Consider the following 23,517-nt stretch of genomic DNA (forward strand, 5'->3'; position numbering starts at 1 on the left):
AAAGATTAAGAAAGGAAAAACCAAATTAACATATGCTGATATTACGAAAACATGATTTATTTGCAGAATGCATTTATTTTCAATTTTAATTATTTTTTTAAAGAATGTGTCTATTTGTTCCTTCCATGCTGATCCAAGACCTTAAACCTACTTTAAAATGTACCAGTGATTTGATAATAATTCCATTAGATGAATCTCACCCGCATAAATAAAGTTTTTAGCTCTTTAACTTCACAAACATCAACAGATGAAAGAAATGAAGGAATATAGATGTTCAAATCTGGGCAGAATAGTGAATGTTACACAGTGTCTAAAGTGGCCACTTAAACCAGCCAATGATAGGTCATAAGCCCTTTAGGTGCCTAGACTTCTATATTACCTTCTCTAAAATATCTAATGGTCAACGCATTTTAATAGTTGATTAACTAATACAAAAAACGACTGAATCTCTTCATTGTAAAAAAGTCTTTATGTTCGGCTTTATCCTTTTATTGTTGAAAAATACGTGTATTTATGTATTTACCAACGGCCGAAGCCTATTTGTACCAAAATGTACCAAAATGTACTCAATAGTTAAAATATAAAGTAGAATGTAGTAAAGCGAAAGCATAATTAATATATATGGTTAAACATAATACAAGTAAAGCATAAGTGTAAAGTTTATAAGATTTGTGATAAAACTATTCAACTATTTGTACAATATATTCAAACCAACAAAACTTATGAACTTATGATTTGAGTCGTGTCGTACACCGGACTGAAAAATGGGTATTCCCACTCTCCCTTCCCACCACAGCGCGATTCCGGCTACTTTTGGGTCCCTCTTCAACCGACTAGTTTCAAAGAAATATATTTATATTATATTTGTTACCTTTATTACCATGTGCATATGGGTGCTGGTTGTATTAGTTAGTCTTGGATAGTGTCGATTTGTTCTCTTTCACATGCCATCCTTATCGAATAAAAGTGATAGAGGGTATAATGTAGCGAATAGCGAGCTCAAATTTTTAATCTATGATCTATGTCATCGTGACTTTTTAATACTTCGAGTGCATCTAAAAAAAATGTTCCGCCGGTGGTTTTTAAAAAGAGTTTTTTTTTCTTGCAGTCGCGCATTCTAATAAAAGAATCGAAATTTACAAATATATAGGCGGTAGGTATTACAAATACTTTAAACAGTGTACATTATAATATAAAAATAATTTAATATTACATAATGCTACTTCAGGTTAGCCTGCTTAACAAGGCATCAAGTTCTCGACGTCTTAGACCTCCGCTGCTAATTTAGTTGGTAGTTCATGTCACAACCACGAGGTGCGAACCTGACTTGTGACGATGCACAGGAGCTGGCATCCGACCGAGATGCCTGAAGAGTCTTTGTGAATACCATATGCTCCAACTAGGTAGCGGACATCGAATGATGATGATGATGATGATGACTTTTGGTAGGTCAACATTCAAATAATTAGTAAAAAGTTAGTGCTAATAGCACTTTTCCACTATTTTGATCAAATGTATTTGATGTTCAAACGTGTATCTTGGAAAGTATTGATCCTACGGAAAAAAAAATTATTACGATTTTTAAGTAAATTAATTTTCTCAGACTTTCGTATATTTTTTTCAATAAAACTTCAGGGACGTAATTATACACAAAAAGCTGATTTTAAGCACCATTTTTTCAAAATCGTGACATGAGCGGTGGTCGTTCAAGGTCACAAACCTTAGATTTTTACCAAGAATCCTATGTCCATCGATCCTGTTAAGTTTCAAAACATAATAACCCTTTTTATAAAAAAAGTGAAAAAAGTACATACCGAATGACCTTGAACGTCCCATACTTCTAATAAATCTTGACAACCACCCGATGGATCTAAATCTGGTTTTTGCAGTCATGTAAAGTGTCCTAAAACAAAGCTACTCGTATTTATAATATCTTTGAAAAATAAAAATTAGTACGTTAAATTCGTTTCTTACCGAAAAATACCGTAAAATACCGTATTTTACCAAAATCTGGTAAAATTCCCGTAAAATACCGCGGTAATTTTACCGCCTTGCATCTCTAGTCGTGATCCCGTGGTAGCGTACTTTCGTACTTCGAATGTTCGAATCAGTGCATTATATAATTAACTCGTGGAATATCGATAAGGAGATTAAAAAAACGATGTACATATTCTATGTGTTATTTTTTAATATTTGCTGTTAACATTCGCGTGTCAAGAACTTATTTTCTGTACAAGATTAACACACAAGGGAACATGGTTAAAAAAAAAAACAAAACTAGCTGTGTAATTGTATAAAAAATGTGAAAACTTTGCTCATATTATTTTACCCGCATAATAATACCATTGTTACTCCTGATAAGGTGAACGATTCGTGGAATTTTATCGCCATAATTAATGTATTACTTTTCGGTCTACAACTTTTCAGTCATAATATGCAATTTTGACTATAAACCTTGCTATTTTTTATTGTGAATAATTATTTTTCGGATTCGAGTGTTAAATTAAAGTCATTTCATCACTATCATTCACTTGTTCGGTGCATAGAACACTAATTTACATAAGGACTCTAATTGCAGCGTATCTCGACAATTTATTATATACCTACATGAAGGCATGACGATCATTCTTGGGTTTCAGATGCCAGTCCAAAAACAATTAAATCGGTGTTAGGACACGTTTTCAAATATATGGGTATATAATTTAAACTGAACTTACTGGAAGGAATCGAACTCGAGACCTTAAGCATGGTAAGCAAATGCGCTAGCAACAGGTCTACGGGAACACAGATCACGTAATAACGTTAAATATAAAGGAATACATCTTTGTATGAATAATCTTTTTTTTTTAATGTTATTTTTCATAGTTGCATCGATAACTATCATTAATTTTTAAAATAGGCTTTTTAAAAAATAGAATAACCCTTTTCAATGCATGATATAGATAGTAGGCCCTGAAAAGTTACGGGAATTGAATAAAGATTTATCTCTGGACCTGGATTTATGCATAATACCTACATACAGAACTACATGATCAAAATGACACATTTTTATCATTATTGGTATGATCACATGTGAATCATAAGGTAATTGGATTCTCTTACATAATCAAAAGCGTAAGGCTCAGACATCGTGTTATCATGTTTTATATCAAAGGTGAACATGTCATATCCCAGTGAAATATGGTATTAAAAATATTATGACACGCCATAATTTAAAATTATTTTTTACTCTCTCATGATGTGTCCTAAAATATTAAGTTACCACTAAAGGAGAGAGGAGATAGAAATTTTTTTAATAAACAAAAATGCTCAATCTAAAAGAATTAATTTACACAGAAAAAATAAAATAAAGCTTAAACCTTGACACCCCACCCCACACTTCATTACTACCCGCATAATTAATTATTTAATGAATTGAATTTAATGAAACCATAATTTAATCTAAGTATAAAATATACTTATATATACATACATGGTTAGATAATTTATATAGCGCTATATTTGTGAAAATCACCTCAAGGACGCTGTACAATAAAGAAATATTCCAGCACGTATTGCAGCTATAGACCGCATTAACGGTCGGGGTTCTAGTTCTTCGTTTCCAATTAAGATCAATTTGAATTATAACAGATAGGAGCTTGATCACATCACGTCTTGCAGTTACAGAGCGCGTGGACGGTAAGAAATCTAGTCCCCATTTACGCATTTTTAAAATTGACAAAGAAATTTAGGCTGGATCTCACTCCCTAGGCAGTTATTAGGATTTAAATTTACTGCAACAGCGAGCAACATTTTAACAGGGGAATGTTTTTCCTCTCTGTTGCAATACATTTCAGTCTCACCGATGTGAGTGATAAATGTTTTGAGGAATCTAGCGAGTCACTCATCATGAGTCACTAAAATAATCACAGATTTAAAAATGCAGTGTGTTTTCTTGTCATGATATTTTTGTATATTTTTTTATATCCTGTGTAAATAACTATTTTCTAGACTTAGTATATATCCTTTACTTAATAAATAGTAAAAAAGGATTTACGTTATAAGTTATTATAGCTTACTATGGTATTTGAAGCGAACTTAGAAATCTCCACCAAAAACAGAAAATTAGTTATTGATGCCAAAATAAACTATACATAAAAATCTACCGACCGTAATTCAAAGCCGCCTCTAAATCTTGCAAAAACATATTTCAATTATACTACTTGACACCGCAAACTTAGCATTCTCCTTTGAGTTAGTGAAGCATAGTCAGAAATCTCGCAATTCTTTTTTCACAAATATCTTAGTAACTCCTTCAATGGAGATTCCTAAGTTTGCTTCTAATATCCTCATATATATGTATTCTCCTGTTGGATTTCTAGTGACACAGCTTTAACTAAAGTACCTAAGATTCGTCTAACAATAGCTTTATTTGTTCAGTGTGCTTTTCAGACGAAATGACGTCAACGCCCTAATCTGATGGCGACATTTCAGGATTTTCGACAGCTGAACTGAAACAGATTTAACCACTCCAATTGGTGTTCCTTTAATTACGTTTTGGCAGACATGCTTGCCCTCCTGTCACTGGACTTAATCCAAATACCTCGGCATAGTAAAATATTATTTACTACTTATGTTGAATTAGTCATGTTTCACCTGTGATATTTTTACGTACACCCTCACAAGTTGCGATTTCTTGAATATATGCTTTATCTCGGAATTCTGTATAATATTAGAAATTAGATACGTCAAAACTTACACAAATAGTATCATACATTTAACTTGCCTTTGTCCTTTGCGTTGACTACGAATTTTAAAGTCATAGATTTTTACACATTTATTAATGATTATCTTCTTCTCATTGTGCCCTGTCAGGTATCCCCAACGTTGGCAATCACTCTGGCGAAAGTCTCTCTGTCCCGCGCTGCCCGTAAAATCTGCTCTACAGTCCTGAAGTCAGTTCGGTCTCGCATATTACGCAACCAGGACATCTGTTTTCTTCCAGCCCCTCGGTGACCCTCGATCTTGCACTTCATAATTAAATGAAGCAAGTGGTACTTTTCTCCACGCATTACATGCCCCAGATACGAAATTTTACGAACTTTTATGGCGGTTAAGAGTTCTTCTTTCGTTTTTGTTCGACTTAAGACTTCTGAGTTCGTTATCAGGTCTGTCCAATATATCTTAAGCATTCTGCGATGCAACCACAGCTCAAAAGCCTCCAGCCTGTTCATAGTGTTCACCTTCGGAGTCCAAGTCTCACAGCCATGCAGCAATACAGACCACACATAACACTTAACCAGTCTTTGCCTTTTTTTCAAGTTTTATCATTGCAGAAGATGTATTTCATTTTAGAATGTAAGGTGATAACTTTTGCGCTGCATGCAGTAACAGTAAAATATTGCTGTGTGAAACCACCTTATAAACCAATATTTCATGTTGAAACTCCCAGGAATCGAACCCAGGACTTTAAGCATAGCAGGCGAACACGCCAACTACTACCCTACCAAGTGGACTTTTCTCCACTCGACTTAATTTTCCAGGATTTTTTCGGGAAAACACTCGTCTAGAATTCTGGTTCTATTCACACTCAGAACTGTATTTTTACTTATAGAATTTTCAAATTTTAAACTAAATACTAAATACTTACTTACCTTTATATAATATTTTTTTTCAGTAAGACATTATTAATAAAGTATTAAGGTGTATTTTATTGACTGTAAGTCAATAAATCGTTCTAATAATCACCGATCTTGAATTATGATTAAACTATAATCTTGAATCATTGATGATGAATGATAAATGTAAATAAATCATTTGCGCACTTCTTCATGCAATTTTTTGGTAAATATTTACGCACCTATATTTTTTATACACTTACTAGATTTGACGTGATGTATTCATTATTAATTTATATTTTTATAATGGTTAAATAAAGTGGGTAGGAATCGTATCACCGCCGAGTTAAGATAAGATTATTTTTTTTTAACATAATAATTTTAGTAAAATATATTTTGGAAAAATCAAGGCAGTGTGAAATAATTGTGTGGGTGGTGCGAAACCTTTTTGAGAAAGGAATATTTTTTATCTATTATTTACTGGGCCCTGATTACAATGGGAAGTTATCATTTATCTTCAATTTTATCTACAAAGAAAAATTAAGTTTTCTGTATGAAAAGCAGAATATGCATTCAAAATTTTTCTTATAAACATGTTCAATTATAGGTTACCAATGAAGATACTTTAAATGTTCATGCAAATTACTCATTTTCATACACCTATATATACATAGGTTTTTCTTTATAGACAGTCGAAGATAACCCTGTTAACTTCCCATTGTAATCGGGGCCCTGGGCTTATGTTCTGTCATCGGCTGGTTCAAGTTTTTACTTTACATATTATGTAACGTTCACCATTCTGTTAATGTTTAATAATTCACATTTCTTTGATTATTGGTATTTGTGTTAATTTTAGTGTTATACTAGTTTTTAAAATTTTAATTAACTTGCACACTAAACAATATAAATGCAAATAAAATAAATAAATTGCACAAAAAAGTTATGTTTACTTTCCCTTCCCGATGACGTGTAGCTAGTACGTACACATTGCATCTAATAACTTTAAAATATCTTTAAAAATAATCAATTCTGGGTTAAGATTTTTGGTACTCCTCCGTTATGCATATCGGTTAATTAAAAAATATATATATAATTAATACTTAGTGGGTACAGAAAAAGCTTTTTTTAAATCGGAGATAAATCACCAATACAATAGAAAGTTTACACATTTGTCGTAAGTTGCGGATATGAAATAAACGAGTACCGAATATGTAATTGTCTCACACACCCTTTACGTCTCTCTCGATACTGCATGTATATTTGGGAGCGACAGAGACAATTTCACGTGTCACATGCACGAACAGCAATATTGCCAGTACTTCTGCCAGGCGCTAGTTAGTAGCTCTCCGAGTTTTCTCTGTGCCAGTTCTTTCGCCCGCGCTACGAGCATTAGTTAATAAATTTTTTTCTTCATATTTTTAGCAATTAGATTTAAAATATTATCACTTTTGACTTCTTACTATAAATAATTTAAACAATTACCTATGAATATTCTATTTTTCCGATTTGAACTTCCTCATTCTTGCATGTGTTATGACTACACAGTACGCAGCACCGTACGCGCGAATATTTTTGGCACAGTAAGGGAAATGTTAAATATTTTTTGCATTTTAGTGGAAATGCACAAAATGGGTCCCATGCAAAAAGTAACATAATATTATGTATTATTATAAACAAGTCGTCTTGGACTTTTTGACAAAATCTCAACATTTGTATTTATTCATAATATTTTTTGACTTAACTTTTTACCGGTACAACTGGTCCTAATGCCCATTATTATTTACTAGTCATCTTTGGTGGATTTTTGCACGGGATTACTTATGACTTTTCCATAAAACAAATGCCTTGTTATTCATGGAACGGTTGATTTACCTGTTTTCAATAATGTTCTCGGTATTTTAATAACGTAAGATAAAATCTATTTTACTGCCATTGCTCATCATAGCTCTTAATTGAATTTATCTATGACAAGATAAAAAAAAGCGGTTAAGGTCATTTCAAGATATAACTTCAAAAATTGTATGCCGACGCCGTGGATGCATAGATAATAACTTATAATCGTCACGTTATGTGTTATGTGACATGCCAACTTCCTATTTTTATTTCAAAATTCGCTTCTTGGATCAACCCTAGCCTAAATAATAAACAGGTACCTATAAGGGTTTTTGGGAACATTGCGACAGGGATTTCACACTTTGCACTCTTAAGGTTTTTGCATTAAAATATATGTCATTAAATTAATTTTAAAAAAGTAAAAGTATTTATTTATTTATATTTTTATGTACATTTTTCACAATTTTAACGTACCTACGTTAATAATAACACTGACAGCTGACAGCTGGTGTCATATCTATGGTGACGAGTTATACCAAAACATATATTAATAAAGGAAATACACATATATCTTTCTCACTGAATGTTTTTTATGTGTGTTATGATTGGCTATCTGTGTTGTTTTTTTCAAATTGAGGACCTTGTTTCAAAAACCTCTAATGTCACAAACCAACAATTTTTCAGGAGTGTTTAAACTGATTACCATGGTTTTACTATTGTTTTTTTTGCCAATTTATTTTTTTTAAAGAAAGAAATATTAGCGTTCTTATAATTTACCTAAATATTTTAATTTTTGTGGCAATTTTCAACGAGTTGTAAATGGAAATCAAGTTGGGGTGGAGTGGGGTTCGAACCTTGGACCTCTTGCCCGTGAGTCCGCAATACTAGCCACGGGACCACAACCCGGTTCATGCCTTTTAACGAAATAAAATCATAGATATACTTTAAGTGCACTTTATGGAAATTGGAAATTTTATAAATATTGTGTGTATATATAATATGTATGTATTAAATAAACTGTTAGTGTGACATTTGCTGTTTTAGACAATATTTGACTTTATGGAGTTCATTCATACAAATTGTTGTGGACAATGAGGAAGTTCAGTGTCTTTTTTTATTTTTTTTATTTGTTAATAGAATATTAAACTAAGCCAAAATTTTTATTTTTATATGTCGTATTATCAGCGCTATGATTTTTTAAAGTTTTGTATTTCTAAAATAACGCGTGTGACGTCAGAGGTTGTTCTCTTGACAGTTCTTCGATTGGTTCGTTTACGGTGACCAAACCGGATATCCTCCAAAGCTTTCATATCATTAAATGGTTCATATGAACCTGTGACGTCATTTAAAGTAGTGCATTTTTTTGAAATATTTTTTATTATTTTTTTCATACATTTTCAAGAAATTTTGCCTTAAAATTTAATGCTCTAATTTTTACCGCGCGCTAGAAAACATTGATTGTATCCAATTTTCCGTAGGGCTAAAGTTCCTCATTGCTGTTTTCACAAAAACACCGTATTTTTAACAGTGAATTTGAGGTACCTAAATTTTTTTTTAGGAATATTGGAAACAACGATTGTATGGACGCATTTAATCGCAAATCCAACAATAAAGTTTTGAACCATTTTGGACATTTAATGTTTTTTGAACGAGGTCTTCAATTGTTAAGGGCAATGCAATATTTGCTATAATTATATAATTATCAGCTAGTATAGGAATAGCGTTCCTATTTTTTATACTTTAGCGGTATTAGGTGTAGGTATTTATAATAATCTATTTTTATCGGGTGTAGTAATTTAAAATAATACTTATTCACAGTTCTAGTTCTTCGTCCTCATATATTACTTTCATACGAGTATTATATTGCAAATGTGTTATGGGCGTAAATAAATAAATAAATGCACAGTAAGTATTGCCTTAATATTCCTAATAATAATTTTTAGTGATTGATTTGGTGTTTATTTTGTAGAACTCCATATTTAAACTTATAATATTAGAAATCAAACACTGACTTGAGTGTCTACTGAACACTTTATTTTATTTTTACAAATATAAAAACAAAAATTTCGTGACAATTGTTTCGCCTTGTTAGGGCATTTTCAAACGAATGTGAAGATTAGATGGATTGAATGTCCTTATATAGTTATTTAATTCAAGGTACTTAAGTAGAAAATATTAATAATCTTATGAACTATATAGCATGTACATTAATCATAATTGAGGGAAAAACCAATGGTTAAGGCCGAGGCTAAGTGTTTAATAGGTTATGGGGAATTTAGGTATTTATATTTGAATTTGATTGATTTCTAATATTATAAGTTTAATAGTTTTTAGCTTTACTCGTTGCTTCATTTCTTATTTTGACTTTACCGATGCCACTTCTAAACGGAAACGGACGTACGACTTGTGAATTATAATGCTCGCAATCGAATTATGCAAATACTAATACAAATGAGTACTAATCTAGATACTTACTTAATAGTTATTTTACTATATGAATCAAATAATTATTATGTCATTTAAGTATCCATGCAGATGCAGGACTATAATAGTCCAGAAACCGCGTACGCGCATCAAACTGATGCCAACTAAACTACTCATAAATGAGTAATTTTACATTTTGGCTATTAGGTACTCTGTAGACGTCGCTTAGTACGCAACTGCCGATTTAAATTTAACTATGCCGTATTATGTGGTTCGTAAGTGTCAAAATACTGCTGAGATTTAAAGGGAATACGGTGAGATCACATTTCATGTGTAAGAAGCGAATTCACGAATAATATTATTTAAGAATTCGATAATTTTACCTGTCAGATTGTTAAATAAAATTAGGTGGACATTTTGTTAGTATTGCCAGGGTAGTCAATTTTTTTACCCGGCTTTCTATTAATAAGTTTTAGTATTATATCAAACGGTATTAATTGTCTTAATTACCAAATTATTATTTAATGTTTTTTTTACGTTTTCCTAATAAAAGTACCTGCTTTTTTTATAGTCCAGTCAGTAAAATATTTTTTGTTGTAAAACATAACATAACACAAAATTACCTTATATTTGTGTTATGATAATATATTGTTCAACTTTGCCTGTCTGGCAACATTACGCGACCACTTCACGCATGCGCGCAGGCAGGATGTCGAATAAAGGGGCACTTTTGGACATAGCAAAATGTATACAAACTTGGTTATACGCGCCTTCTGTAGCTCAATCACAAATAACGATCGACGTGCTTAAAAAAAAGCTAAGCATTTGAGCGATCACAATAAACAATAATGAACATGCTTTAGTTATTGCAGTCAGTCAACGCGTATGTAATCTCTAAGTCAACGCTCGTGTCGGTTTGTTTTTTGTTTTCCTCGTAAATAAATACAGTTCATTGGCGAAAAATCGGCGTTTACTATAAAAAATAATACAATAAATTGCATTTGCAAAATAGTAAGGAGTATCTAATACAAAAAAGTGAAAATCAAATTACAATTACTATAGCGACTGCTTTTCTTGACATTTGGCTGGCCAACTGCCGGATAAATGCAACAAATAGCATGATAAATAATAAATAAATAAACAAAATAAGCAGTTTTGAAATATTTACACCGGTGAAATTCAAATATGTGATCGCGCAGCAGGATTATACGTCGCGAAACGTAAATATTTTGACATTTAATATTAGGTATTCACGGATGTTCCACTGTGATCGCGAATACGATAAACCACCATGGTGAGAATTTGTTATCACATCGCTTATTAGCACGTCGATAGTTATTTGTGATTGAGCTACTGGTATATTATAACTCTATGAATGCAAATATCAATATTGTCTTAATTCTGTAATATTAGCAGCTGAGAGGATCCTTACGGAGGTCAAAATTTATTTATTTACAAAATGACAATAAAAGTATTAATTAAAGTTCGAACGATATTCATTTGAGTACTAAAATATAGCCGACTGTGGATTGTATTGTTAATAAATGGTTTAACGACTGTAATATCCTATGCAAATGGCCTATAAACGTTTGTTATTACTTATGTACAGGATGGCGCGCGGCTCTTGTGTTTTTTTAATTGAAATGAAACACTGCTAACGTTTCAAATCTTTTTTTTTTGCATTTACCACAGTATGGTAACATTGATATTACACGGTTTTGAAAATGGTATTAGGTAAATATCGTTTTCATGATCCACACATTCACGAAGCCCTTTTCGGAAATTTTTCGTTCACTGTTGTTTGATCGTTAGTAATATTTAAAAATTGAAAGTAATAATTATAAATTTTAAAAACATAATCTTTTTGTATGAAAAAAGTAACACTTTTAAATTTTATATTTGAAGCATTAACTTTGTGGTTATTCATTATAATAAAATAAAAAAACAACTTTGTTTTTAACCACTTTTTTTTTCCACCGACCGGTTTCTAAGCAAACAAGTTTCTTCGTAGTATTTAGTTAACATGATAAAAATAAAATAGGAATTAATTCGTTTGTTACGTAAACCTTAAACCGTCGGTGGAATAAAAATAAAAAATAAAAAATTAGTGGTGAAAAACAAAGATGTTTTATTTATTTTATTACTTTTAAATTTGTTTTCCTATTACTTTTGATTTTTAACTATAACTAATGATTAAACATCCCGGCCTTAGCATAGCGATAGGTAGGTATATTGGTAGTTGCCTGAATATTGTCTTTAGAATGTCCAGGGTCTGGGGACGATTGCTGTAAACGAGGGTCTTCGGGAACCCCACAAGAAAAATCACACGGGGCTAAATCGGAAGAGCGCGTAGGCCAGTTGAGGGCCCCTCTTCTCTGTTGCAGACCAGTTGAAGGGAAGGTTTCTCTAAAAAAATCCATTGAAACCCTCACTGTGTAAGCTGTATAATTTTGCTAGAACCACTCATCCGCTAGTTCCATAGCTATGAGAGCTAACATAAAAATTCGCGGTTATAGCACGACCGTTCTCTTAAATAACTGAAGGGCTGATGATCCTTATTTTTGGTACGACACACTATACAGTGACCCCGTCCGAGTGAAGGGATATTAAACGGAAAGCCACCCCCCCCTCTGCACAGCGATAATCTAGCGGCTTGTGAAAAGTAGGCCTCTACCGAAAAAACTCTCCTCCACCCACCACAGCATGTTTACGACTGAAAACCAATGGAACACAACTTTTGCACCCTGTCTCTTCCTCTAACGAGATCTACCCTTACCCTCTGCGACCCCCTCGGTCTTCATGGCGCCCTTAAAAAAAAACACAAATGCCGCGTGCCACCCTGTACATCTCTTCACTTGCAAGTCTAGTATGCAGTTACTGAGTAGCTTTTACCTTTTATACTACGATTACTAACTTATCTACTCCACGAGAAATATGTAGTAATAACCTACCTATACTCGAAGTAGGTTATTGCTAACTCCATATAAATACATGTAAATTTACCTCGTTTAATATCTGGTTTTAAGATACGATTTTTCTCAGCGCATCGGTAACCCTTTAACCCGGAAACGAAGTCAGTCCACACCTGTGTGCTAGTAATTTTGGATGCATGTTTTTGGTCGTTTCAGGTTCCACAAAAAATCTTGTCTGTGATGCGACTTTTGTAGCTTGATTCCGTTGATTACGAAGCATAAATCATTTTAATTTTATATTCACAATTCGTTCAGAGTTTGAATCGAAGCATTATAATGAATAAGTATAGTATGTAGGTATAACAAAAATGCAAATATTTATGTTTCTTTGTGTGAAAATGTTATTCGGTCTAAGTATATATATTTTTTAAATACGTAAAAAAAGGTATTGTAGATTTATATTTAGTTAAATATGCATAACCTGGAAAAATTGCCACGTTATTTACTTGAATCTAAGCGGTTCAATTAACGCTGTACTTACCTTATTATAAATTAAAATCATAAAAGCTGGTAATCAAAAAAAATATATATGTAAGGTAAAAGCAAACACAATATCTTGTAGAACAGAAAACAACCATTGCTATTTTGTTTTCTATTGATGCTCAATTTTAAATTTGAAAAAAAAACAGACAAAACTTATGTTAACACCTAATACCTACATAATGCGGAACTTCAGCCCTACGGGGAATTGGATACAAATAATGTTTTCTTGCGCGCGGTAAAAATTTGAGCATTAAATTGTATCGCAAAGTTTCTTGAAAATGTAAGAAAAAAATAAAAACGCACTATTTTGATTGACGTCACTGTTCGTATGAACCAACCGATGATGTGAAATCTGTGAAGGATATCCGGTTGGCTTACCGTTAACGAACCAATGGGAAGAACTAACAGAGAACAACCTCTGACGTCACCCGCGGAGTTATTTCAGAAATACAAAATTTAAAAAAATCATAACGCTGATAATACGATATGTAAAAAAGAAAAAAAAAATCTTAGTTTAATAGTCTATTAACAAATAAAAAAAAATAAAAAAAGACTGAACTTCCTCATTATGTGTTTTTATTATGACCCATTTTCAAAGCTAAGTTATATATTCTTCTAATCGATTCTTTTTTTTTTCGGATAAATAAAAAAAAAAATGGTCAAGTAGAACCTAATGGTTATTTGTTTTACGATACTCAAGTGTCTTCCACAGCCTAAGGTTAACAGTTTTGTTTCAAAATAAAATATTTAATATATGTTTTAAAAAAAATAATATTTTTATTGGAATTTTAACTGTAATATTTTGTATTATACGATATTATGGATGGACTACCACTCACACCCCTATTTTTTAATATGTTTCGGCGCCCGAAATCCGCCGCCTGCTATTTTGACCAAATTTATGGGGAAGAAATGACATTTCCGCATGTTCCATTAACGTTATGCGTAACGCAATAATTCCATTACATTGGTCCATTGCATTCAATCGTCCATTTTCTCCTTGATTGATCGTCTGTTGAATTTTATTTTATTTTTTATTTATTTGGATAACCAACAGCTATAATTATCACATATTTATATAACAAAACAAATAACAAATAAGCCAATTACAGGTTTTCACAAGTAGCATCACAGTAAGTTAGAAAAGATTCTCGAACATAAAATGAATAGTAATTAAATGTAAATTTAAAAGAAAAGAAAAAAATACTACGAGTTATTTCGAAAGCAAACGCCGCACGTTATTAAGATTATTTTCAAATAAATCTATGTTAAATGATTTATTAATTACATTAAAATTATTAAAAGTTCGCCATAAATATGAATTTTGCCTATAATTAGATGAAACCAGAGGTATGTGAAGAAGAGGGTTATTTCTTAAAACTTTGGAAGGAACATTGATAGAAAGTTTGCAAAGTAGTTCAGGACAGTCAATTGAACCAGAGGCAATTTTAAGTAAATAAATTATATCCGCTATTTCACGACGTTTTTGCAGAGGCAGTAGGTGATGTTTTTTACATATATGAATATACTGGTCAGATTTAAACTCAAGTTTCAACCGGAAACACATGAACTTTACGAATTTTTTTTGAATATTTTCAATGCGTGATATCTGCACATTGTACATAGGATTCCATATTTGTGATGCATATTCTAAGTTGCTTCGCACTAATGTACAGTAAAGGATTTTAAAGAATGTGTGTCAAGAATTGAACAAGTTAGCAACTTTACTCTATGATTTTTTTTGTTTTATGGCTTAAAAAACCAATTTTTTTCCATTTTATAAGCCCCTTTTTTTCACTTTATAAATATTTACGCAAATAATCTTTCGCAATAAAGTTATTTGTGTTTTTATGAAATTCTAAGATCGATTAAATACATTTTTCCACTTCGGTCCGAAATCGGCTGAAACTTCGGCTCAGCCGAAACCTGCAGTCGGGATGTGTCGGATTACGTTCGGCTGTACTCGGTGCATATTATGGCTGAATGACAAGTTCTTGTGAGTTCTAGCTCTTCTAGTTCACTCTATCGCAAAAAAATATTTATTTTGCGCATTTTTTGTGCTTTGACTTATGTTTGTTTTTGTTTGCAGATGGAAAGCGAGTATATACAAGCTAGTATGGCTGGACCTACTGTGCTTCCTCATCATGTACTACACCCTAAACTTCACCTACAGGTGGCTGCTAGACGAAGCGGGTAAAAGGTACGCCATAACTATCCATTGGGTGACAAACATTACTAACAACCATACATTGGGTGACAAACATAACTCACAACCATATATTGGGTGACAAACATTACCAACAACCATTCATTGGGTGACAAACATAACTCACAACCATATATTGGAATACAAACATTACTCTCATCCGTATATTGGATAACAAACATTACTTTCAACCATACATTGGGTGACAAACATTACTAACAACCATACATTGGGTGACAAACATTACTTACAACCATACATTGGGTGACAAACATTACTAACAACCATTCATTGGGTGACAAACATAACTCACAACCATATATTGGAATACAAACATTACTCTCATCCGTACATTGGATAACAAACATTACTTTCAACCATACATTGGGTGACAAACATTACTTACAACCATGCATTGGGTGACAAACATACTCACAACCGTACATTGGATGACAAACATAACTCACAACCATATATTGGATTACAAACATTACTCTCATCCGTACATTGGATAAAAAACATTACTTTCAACCATACATTGGGTGACAAACATTACTTGCAACAATACAATGGGTGACAAACATTACTCGCAATCGTAACTACCTACATTGCGAGTCAAACATTACTCACACATCAACTGATTTCACACCAGTCGCGGTCATACAAATCCACATGACACTGTAAAATTAGGGTGGATTGATTAGTCAGTCTCATGGTGTACTGGTGAGTGTGCTTGGCTGCCATTAAATAAATAAAATTAATACAATAAAGAACAATCCACCCTATGGAATTTTATAGTGACATGTAGATATATCAATTTATAAAATCGTCTGAAATAATTGGGTTGCTGTTGATTTTACAAATGATGAAATGATTGTCACCATTCATACAAAATTCATTGTTAAAATAACTTTTAACAGTATTTTCTAAATAATAAGACGATCTTGGGAACTCAATCACGAATGAAGAAGTTCGTTTTTTTAAAAAATATTTTTATGTATCGTATTATCATCGATACGATTTTTTCAAGTTTGTAAAAAAAAAAAATACTCCGCGCGTGACGTCACTAGTTCTTTTCTGTGAGTTGTTCTAAATGGTGGGTGGTTGGCTCTATCTACCATTGGTTGATTTATAAGAACTTGTGACGTCATTTAAAGAAGTTCATTTTTATAAATTTTTTCATCCATTTTATAGAAACTTTGCCGCACAATTAAATGCTCTAATTTTTACCACGTGTAAGAAAACATTTTTTATATCCAATTTCACGTAGCACTGAACTTCCTCATTATACAGGATTACTGGTTAAGTCGACCTAGATCCTTTAATTCGTTGTAGTTTTCATCATTCCTGACTGATTTGACTATGAAACACCGTACCCCAAACTTAACCGTTTTCAAACTATTGCATATTGATTTTTTTTTTTTTTTAATCGGATTTTTGTCTATTGGCCTAAGTTTTTGGCTTTTTTGCCTCTGATCTTTCCTTCAAAGCCTTTCATCAAAGTTTTTTTTCTAAGAATTCTGATAATACCCTAGCTTGTTATACCTTGTTGGATAGCTGATAAAACGTAGATATTTTTTGATTTATCTGCATTATAACTGTCATAGACTTTTTTTGAAATATTTTGGAAAGAAAAATATATTTTGTTCAAATTTATTTCAATTTATAACTATCAAGCGTCTATCCAGTCGGTTCAGTAAACTGCAGTTTTTGGGTTGAGAATAATAAAGCAACATATATCTACTATATAAACATCGCAAACACAAATAAATTAGAGGCAAAAAAGCCAAAAAAATTAGGCCAATAGACAAAAATTATTTTATTTTTTAAATCGTAAAATCGTACTTAACCAGTAATCCAGTACATATAAAAACGGACGGATTTATTTTTTTTAGTAAGTCAATTATTTTTAAAAATGTAGACTTTTTAGCCTGTTTCATAAACAAGAAATTTAAAAAATATATTTCAGTTCAGTGGATTTAAAAAAAAAAGTTAATAGACCATTAAACTTTCAATTCAATTTTAATATTTCGTATTATCAGCGCTATGATTTTTTAAAGTTTTGTATTTCTGAAATAACTTCGCGTGTGACGTCAGAGGTTCTCTTCCGCTTATTCTCGATTAGTTCTGCCAATTGGTCCATTGACGGCAAGCAAACTGGAAATCTTCCATAACTCTTATCATTAGTTGATTCACATGAACCAGTGACGTTGTTCGATGTAGTTTGTTTTTATTAAAATGTATTTTATTATTTTTTTCGTACATTTTCAAGAAACTTTGCCGTACAATTTAATGCTCCAATTTTTACTGCGCGCAAGAAAACATCTGAGGGTATTAGAAGCATACTTAGAAATCTCCATTGAAGGAGTTACTGAGATAATTTGCGATAAACTTTGAAAAAAGAATTGTGTTTGCGGTGTCAAGTAGTATAATTGAAATCTGTTTTTGCAAGATTTAGAGACGGCTTTGAATATTTCGGTTTTATGTATAGTTTATTTTGGCATCAAAAACGGAAAATGAGTTTTTAATTTTTTTTAATGAGGGCATTTTTTGTATCCAATTTCCTGTAGAGCTGAAGTTCCTCATTGAGATGTTATTTAAATATCAATAAAAATAAATAAAATATCTAATGAAATAAATATAAAAATTGGGAATATGAATATTTGTACAATTTTGGTACTGTTAAATTGAGTTAATACGAGTACAAACAAATTAATTACAAAGACAAACCGTCATAAATTATTGCCATTACTGAATAATTCAGTAAGTAATGGCAATAATTAGCGTTCCGTTTGTGATGCTTTTAACCAAAGATAAAATAATACTTCTTTTAACCATAAATAATCATGATTTATTTTTAAAAAAAACATATTTATAATATGTTATTCTTAGTGATGTATTGACCGTTGTGAAGGATTCAATTTATTCGTCAGTAAAATTTATTGCCTTAACATTTTATATAAGTACTCATTATCAATCCCGCGTCAGCACCTTATGGTGCATAGAGCACTGCATTAGTTCACTGAATGCAGTGTATCACTATCATCTGTTTACATAACAGTAAGGTCATCAGTAATTTGCAATAATTAGAGCAGTTAGAAGGAACATGACTTTTGCAGTACAATAAGCGAGACGCAGTATTTGGAGTTAATAAAAAAAATTGTAGTCGGGGACTGCATTTCACCCCCTAGGGTGTTAGGTATTTAGATAAACATATTACACCATCATCATAATTCCCTTTCCGCACCGAATGATGCATAGGGCACTGCACTGGTACACCAATCGCGGCATGTCTTGATCATTTTTTGTTACATGAAGGTAAGATTGGCGGCCTCCGTGGTGTAGTGGTCAAGACGCTTGACTCACACACGGAAGGTTCCGGGTTTGATTCCCGGTGAGAACACATAAATTTAAAAATGTGCTTTTCATCAAGCCTGGGTGTTCTGTAATGTAATTCACCACTGTAATTGGGCCTCCTGGCCTGTTGTGGTGCAAAAAAAATAAAAAAATAAATAAAGATGATAAGTCCTACGGTTCAGGTGCCAGTCCATGACTATGAAATGAATCACCTTTTTAAATAAATATTTCATGTCAACCATGTCGGGAATCGCACCCGAGACCTCTCGCATGGTAGCTAAACGCGCTGACCACTATACCACGAGGCCGACGGAGATGGAGCTTTTTTTTTGTCATCGACTGGTTCAAGTGACCACTTTATACACCGTGAAACATTTACCATTTACACAATGGTGAATGTTACATAGTAGTAAAGTGGGCACTTTAACCAGCCAATGACAGGTCGTAAGCCCTGTAAATGCCGAAACGTTGTTAAAATTTGTAAGTCTTCAACTTTTGGAAGTGATAAATATTCTAAAGGTACTAATTTTTAACAATAAATGCCATATTTCGGTACTAAAGCTGAAACGTCCATATTCCCTTCTCCGTCTCTGTTGTAATATGTAATTATCAATCAATTTCAAAAAAAGAACATCTGCGATGCCTTGTATGGTATGATGCCTCAACACGGGACTTTCGTTCCATGGAGTTGGGACTTGCATCTCAAAAAATGTTTTATTGAATGTATTTATTTATTTAACACTTTATATACATATACAATTTATATAAATATAAGGGCGGGCACATTGCCTACAGGCGATTTCTTCCTACCTATCCAAACCGTATGGGGAAATGCGTTACATCTATTTCTGAACTTTCAGGACATTCGAAGGAATCGTGCGCTATTGTTTGGCCTATAGCGAATTGATCCCCCTGTCCTTCGTTCTCGGCTTCTATGTGTCCATTGTCATGACAAGATGGTGGAACCAGTACATCACCATCCCCTGGCCAGACTCTATAGCCGTGTTTGTCAGTGCAAATGTTCATGGTCAAGTAAGTCTACCCAAACTATTCAATACATAACTCATTACTTATGTACAATTTATTCAAAAGATTTCCATGCTTAATTTAGCACATGCAATATTAATCTTTTTTCAATATGGATTGACTGATTTGAGTATTTTGTAAGGCATGGCTGTTTGATCATAAGTAAATATTAAAAATCGGTAGTAACTAACAATGATTTTGAAAGTGTTTCATTTTGTACAACAAATAATGTTTAAAATAAATAGCTAAAAAAATCTAAATCTAAAAATACCTAAAAAAACCCACTGACTGAACAACACGCCCTTTCTCTTTAGAATTATTTCTATGATCATTAGGTACATTTTAAATATAAATTCAATAAGTATTTTATTGTAAAAATAAAAAAAAACCTAATATTAAACCATTGAGACATTTTTTTTACGAACCTATTAAAAGGAGGAAAGAAAACAAATTTACAACTGAAACATTTCAATATTTATCAGAGACTAGCTTTTACTCGCAGCTTTGTTCGCCTGGTATTAGGAAGAAATTATTTAATTAATCAGTTTTCTTTGTCTGAAAATAGCCTGTATTGATTGCCGGCCCTCTAACTATCACTATTCAAAAAATAATTCAACTAAATTGACAATACTGCAGTGAGGGGTACAATGAAAGCTTTTAAAGTTTCTTTGTTTTGTTATTTTCGCGGTTTGATTGTAAATAAATATTAAATTTTCGCTTAATTAGTTTTTTAAAAATTGGATATGCGAAACTGAAGAAAGACACAAGTCTTTATGAACATTACAATATTTGAGTTTGTCCAAATGTTCATAGACAAAAGACTGGATTTCACCCCCTCGGGGGTCATTAAGATTAACAAATTACAACAGGGATGGAGAATACCTTAAATAAGGGAATATGGAAGTCAAGTCATTTACAGGGCTTATGACCTGTCATTGGCTGGTTTAAGTGGCCACTTTACACACTGTGTAACATTCACCATTTTGCCTATGTTTGAACATCCATATTTCTTCAATTCTTCCATCTGTTGATTCAAACATAGTCAAAATGGTGAATGTTACACAGTGTGTAAAGTGGCCACTTAAACCAGCCAATGACAGGTCATAAGCCCTGTAAATGCCTTGACTTCCATATTCCCTTATTTAAGGTATTCTCCATCCCTGTTGTAATTTGTTAATCTTTATGAACAGTTTTGGGAAAGGGGTGGATGCTTTCATTGTATTAAAAAAATAGGACAATCCTTTATTCTATGTCGACGTAGTATCGTCATTCTCTTTTATTATTTATTCATTTTTCCACTAAGAATTTTCCTAAAGGAGTGAGATGTTTTTTTCTAGATGAAAAGTAGCCTGTTTCACTTCTCATCTCTCCGGCTATCCCTATGCAAAAAACCATATCAATCGGTATTTCCATTGCGATGTGACGGAAACACAAACAATCAGATAAACACACTTTTGCATTTATAATATTAGTATGTATAGATAAACAAAATGAATACTATAATTTTTGTATACAAAAATATAAATAAAGTAATAATAAAACAGATTCCGTTGTACTTGTTGCACTACAAAATGAGTGTGAAATTTTAAATTAATACAAATGAATAATGTTGCTGCGAGTGTGACTCACTCGTAGTTTATACGGACCAGGTTATAACAGTCAGAACACACTTCGAGTTAGACTCATTATTCTGTCGCAATGGGTTAAATCAACAAATTTGGAATAACCAGTGACTTAAAGATGTCGCAAAGTTGATAAAATCAAACAGTCTCGACAATCTTAACCTAAAAAATATCTATTCTTTAAATCGTTAAAACTATTAAAGAAACTATTTATAAGTACAGTAGACATGGTCATGGCAAGATCTAGGTAGACTTGGCAAGTGTTTCATCTTTAACCCAGTAGTGATAACACCGTTAGCTTCTTGAATGCTTGCCTTTGCTGTAGGAACACATCGACAGTATTGTTTAATGAGATTTTGTTAACTGTTCCGAGGATCCTTTGTAGAGGTGAGAAGAATCCAACGTTGGTTCTAAAATTTCCTACAGCAAATACATCATTGGTGCGCTAGTTACGGTAAGGTACATTGCGGTTGTTACTGGTTTTTCAAAATTTGTGGATTTTAATATCACTTATCTTTTATTTGTATGATAAATTACAATGAACTTCGTCCAAGAATCTTCACTAACACACTGGAATGTTTGAAATAAAATAGGTATGGTTTAAATTGCAATATGTTTGTTTTTGGCTTTTACACTTTGCACTGTTTGGTTTTGTTACTAATCGATTCATCTTTTCCTTTGTGTTTTGTCTTTTCACTTATTGTATACCTCACTCGTGCCGTTCTCATATTATTTGTGCTTTGAACATTGAGTGATTTGGCGGGTTCTGAGCAGAATGGTTTACAGGACGAGCGCGGGCGGCTAATGAGGCGTACCATGATGCGATACGTGTGCCTCTGTCTCACTATGGTGCTCACGATGATCTCTCCCAAGGTGAAGAAAAGGTTTCCCACCCTGGACCACCTGATAGAGGCTGGTCTGCTGCTAGAGAATGAAAGACAGATCATATTAGACCTGAATGAGAAGTTCCCCAAACATTCAAAGCACTGGTATGTAGACTTCTAGTTTTGATGTCAAGTGATACTAAACTTGTTTCGCCTTATAAATCAATAAATTATTGCAATAGATGTCTCTTGCTTTGCAGAGAACATAAAATAAATATTTTGTAACCTTAAAATTCTATTACAAATTGTTGATTTTCATCTCTGTTTATACTTTAATGCATCGTGCTCTGTGTGCCTTACAAATCCTTAAATATATAAAAAGTGTAACCTGATCAACTCAAAATATTTATTGTATTTATTTAAACGTACAATACAACACTACTGCCAGTTACAATGTACATATTATATTATATTACTAGGTAATTACAAAAATGTGTTTTTAAAAAAAAGCACTACAAATTATTAGGGTTCAACATATAGTCCATAAAAACAATAGTAAACAATGATGAATACGTCACTAATACACATCATGATACACAGTTAGATAGGAAGAGTCTAAAGCTGGTAATCCCAGCATGGAAAAGATCCACCTCTCTCGGTAGGCTGTTCAACAGACTAATCATTCTCCCCACAGGCATCATTAACGGTAAATTTGTCCTCCATTCTGGAAGAACAAATGGTCTGTGTTGCCTATCTCTTAAATAGTTGCTTGTTACATATAATTTTATGCCCTACAATATTGTTGACGAAACTTACTGGTCCGAGAAGAAGTATATATATTTTTTAATTCTGGCATTGCCTAATGTGTAGATGGAATAATTCAGTGAGATGAATCTCACCGGCATAAGTTTCAGCTCTTTAACTTCACAAACATCAACAGATGGAAGAATTGAAGGAATATGAATGTTCAAACATAAGCAGAATAGCGAATGTAAAGTATGTAAAGTGGCCACTTAACCTTTTATAGGACACCTAGAACAAAGTGGTACATAAAAATATCACCAGAATTGAGTTCTATATTTTCTATAATTTTGTTATAAGTCTTACATCACAAGAGTTTTGTAATAATGTACCCTGGTAGATCAGTCTACTACTCAAGTTTTTTAAATGCAG

At 32.5% G+C, this 23,517-nt stretch overlaps 1 protein-coding gene across 4 annotated transcripts in view; it reads left to right on the plus strand.

Annotated features, from left to right (window-relative positions):
• Window positions 1–23,517, plus strand: part of LOC148275569 (bestrophin-4-like) — a 100,349-nt gene that overhangs the window by 59,022 nt on the left and 17,810 nt on the right. For 3 of the 4 annotated variants that reach the window (XM_088235509.1, XM_088235511.1, XM_088235510.1), the window contains exons 2-4: window positions 15,399–15,509; window positions 19,733–19,904; window positions 22,307–22,509. In XM_088235509.1, coding sequence (XP_088091635.1) covers window positions 15,399–15,509; window positions 19,733–19,904; window positions 22,307–22,509 — 486 coding nt within the window. The remainder of the gene's footprint in view (window positions 1–15,398; window positions 15,510–19,732; window positions 19,905–22,306; window positions 22,510–23,517) is intronic. The other variant, XM_088235513.1, reaches the window with a different exon arrangement.

This window comes from Micrasema longulum, unplaced genomic scaffold (assembly GCF_059751315.1).
Source record: "Micrasema longulum isolate JH-2025_06_02 unplaced genomic scaffold, ASM5975131v1 h1tg001384l, whole genome shotgun sequence".
In the NCBI taxonomy this organism is placed as follows: domain Eukaryota; kingdom Metazoa; phylum Arthropoda; class Insecta; order Trichoptera; family Brachycentridae; genus Micrasema; species Micrasema longulum.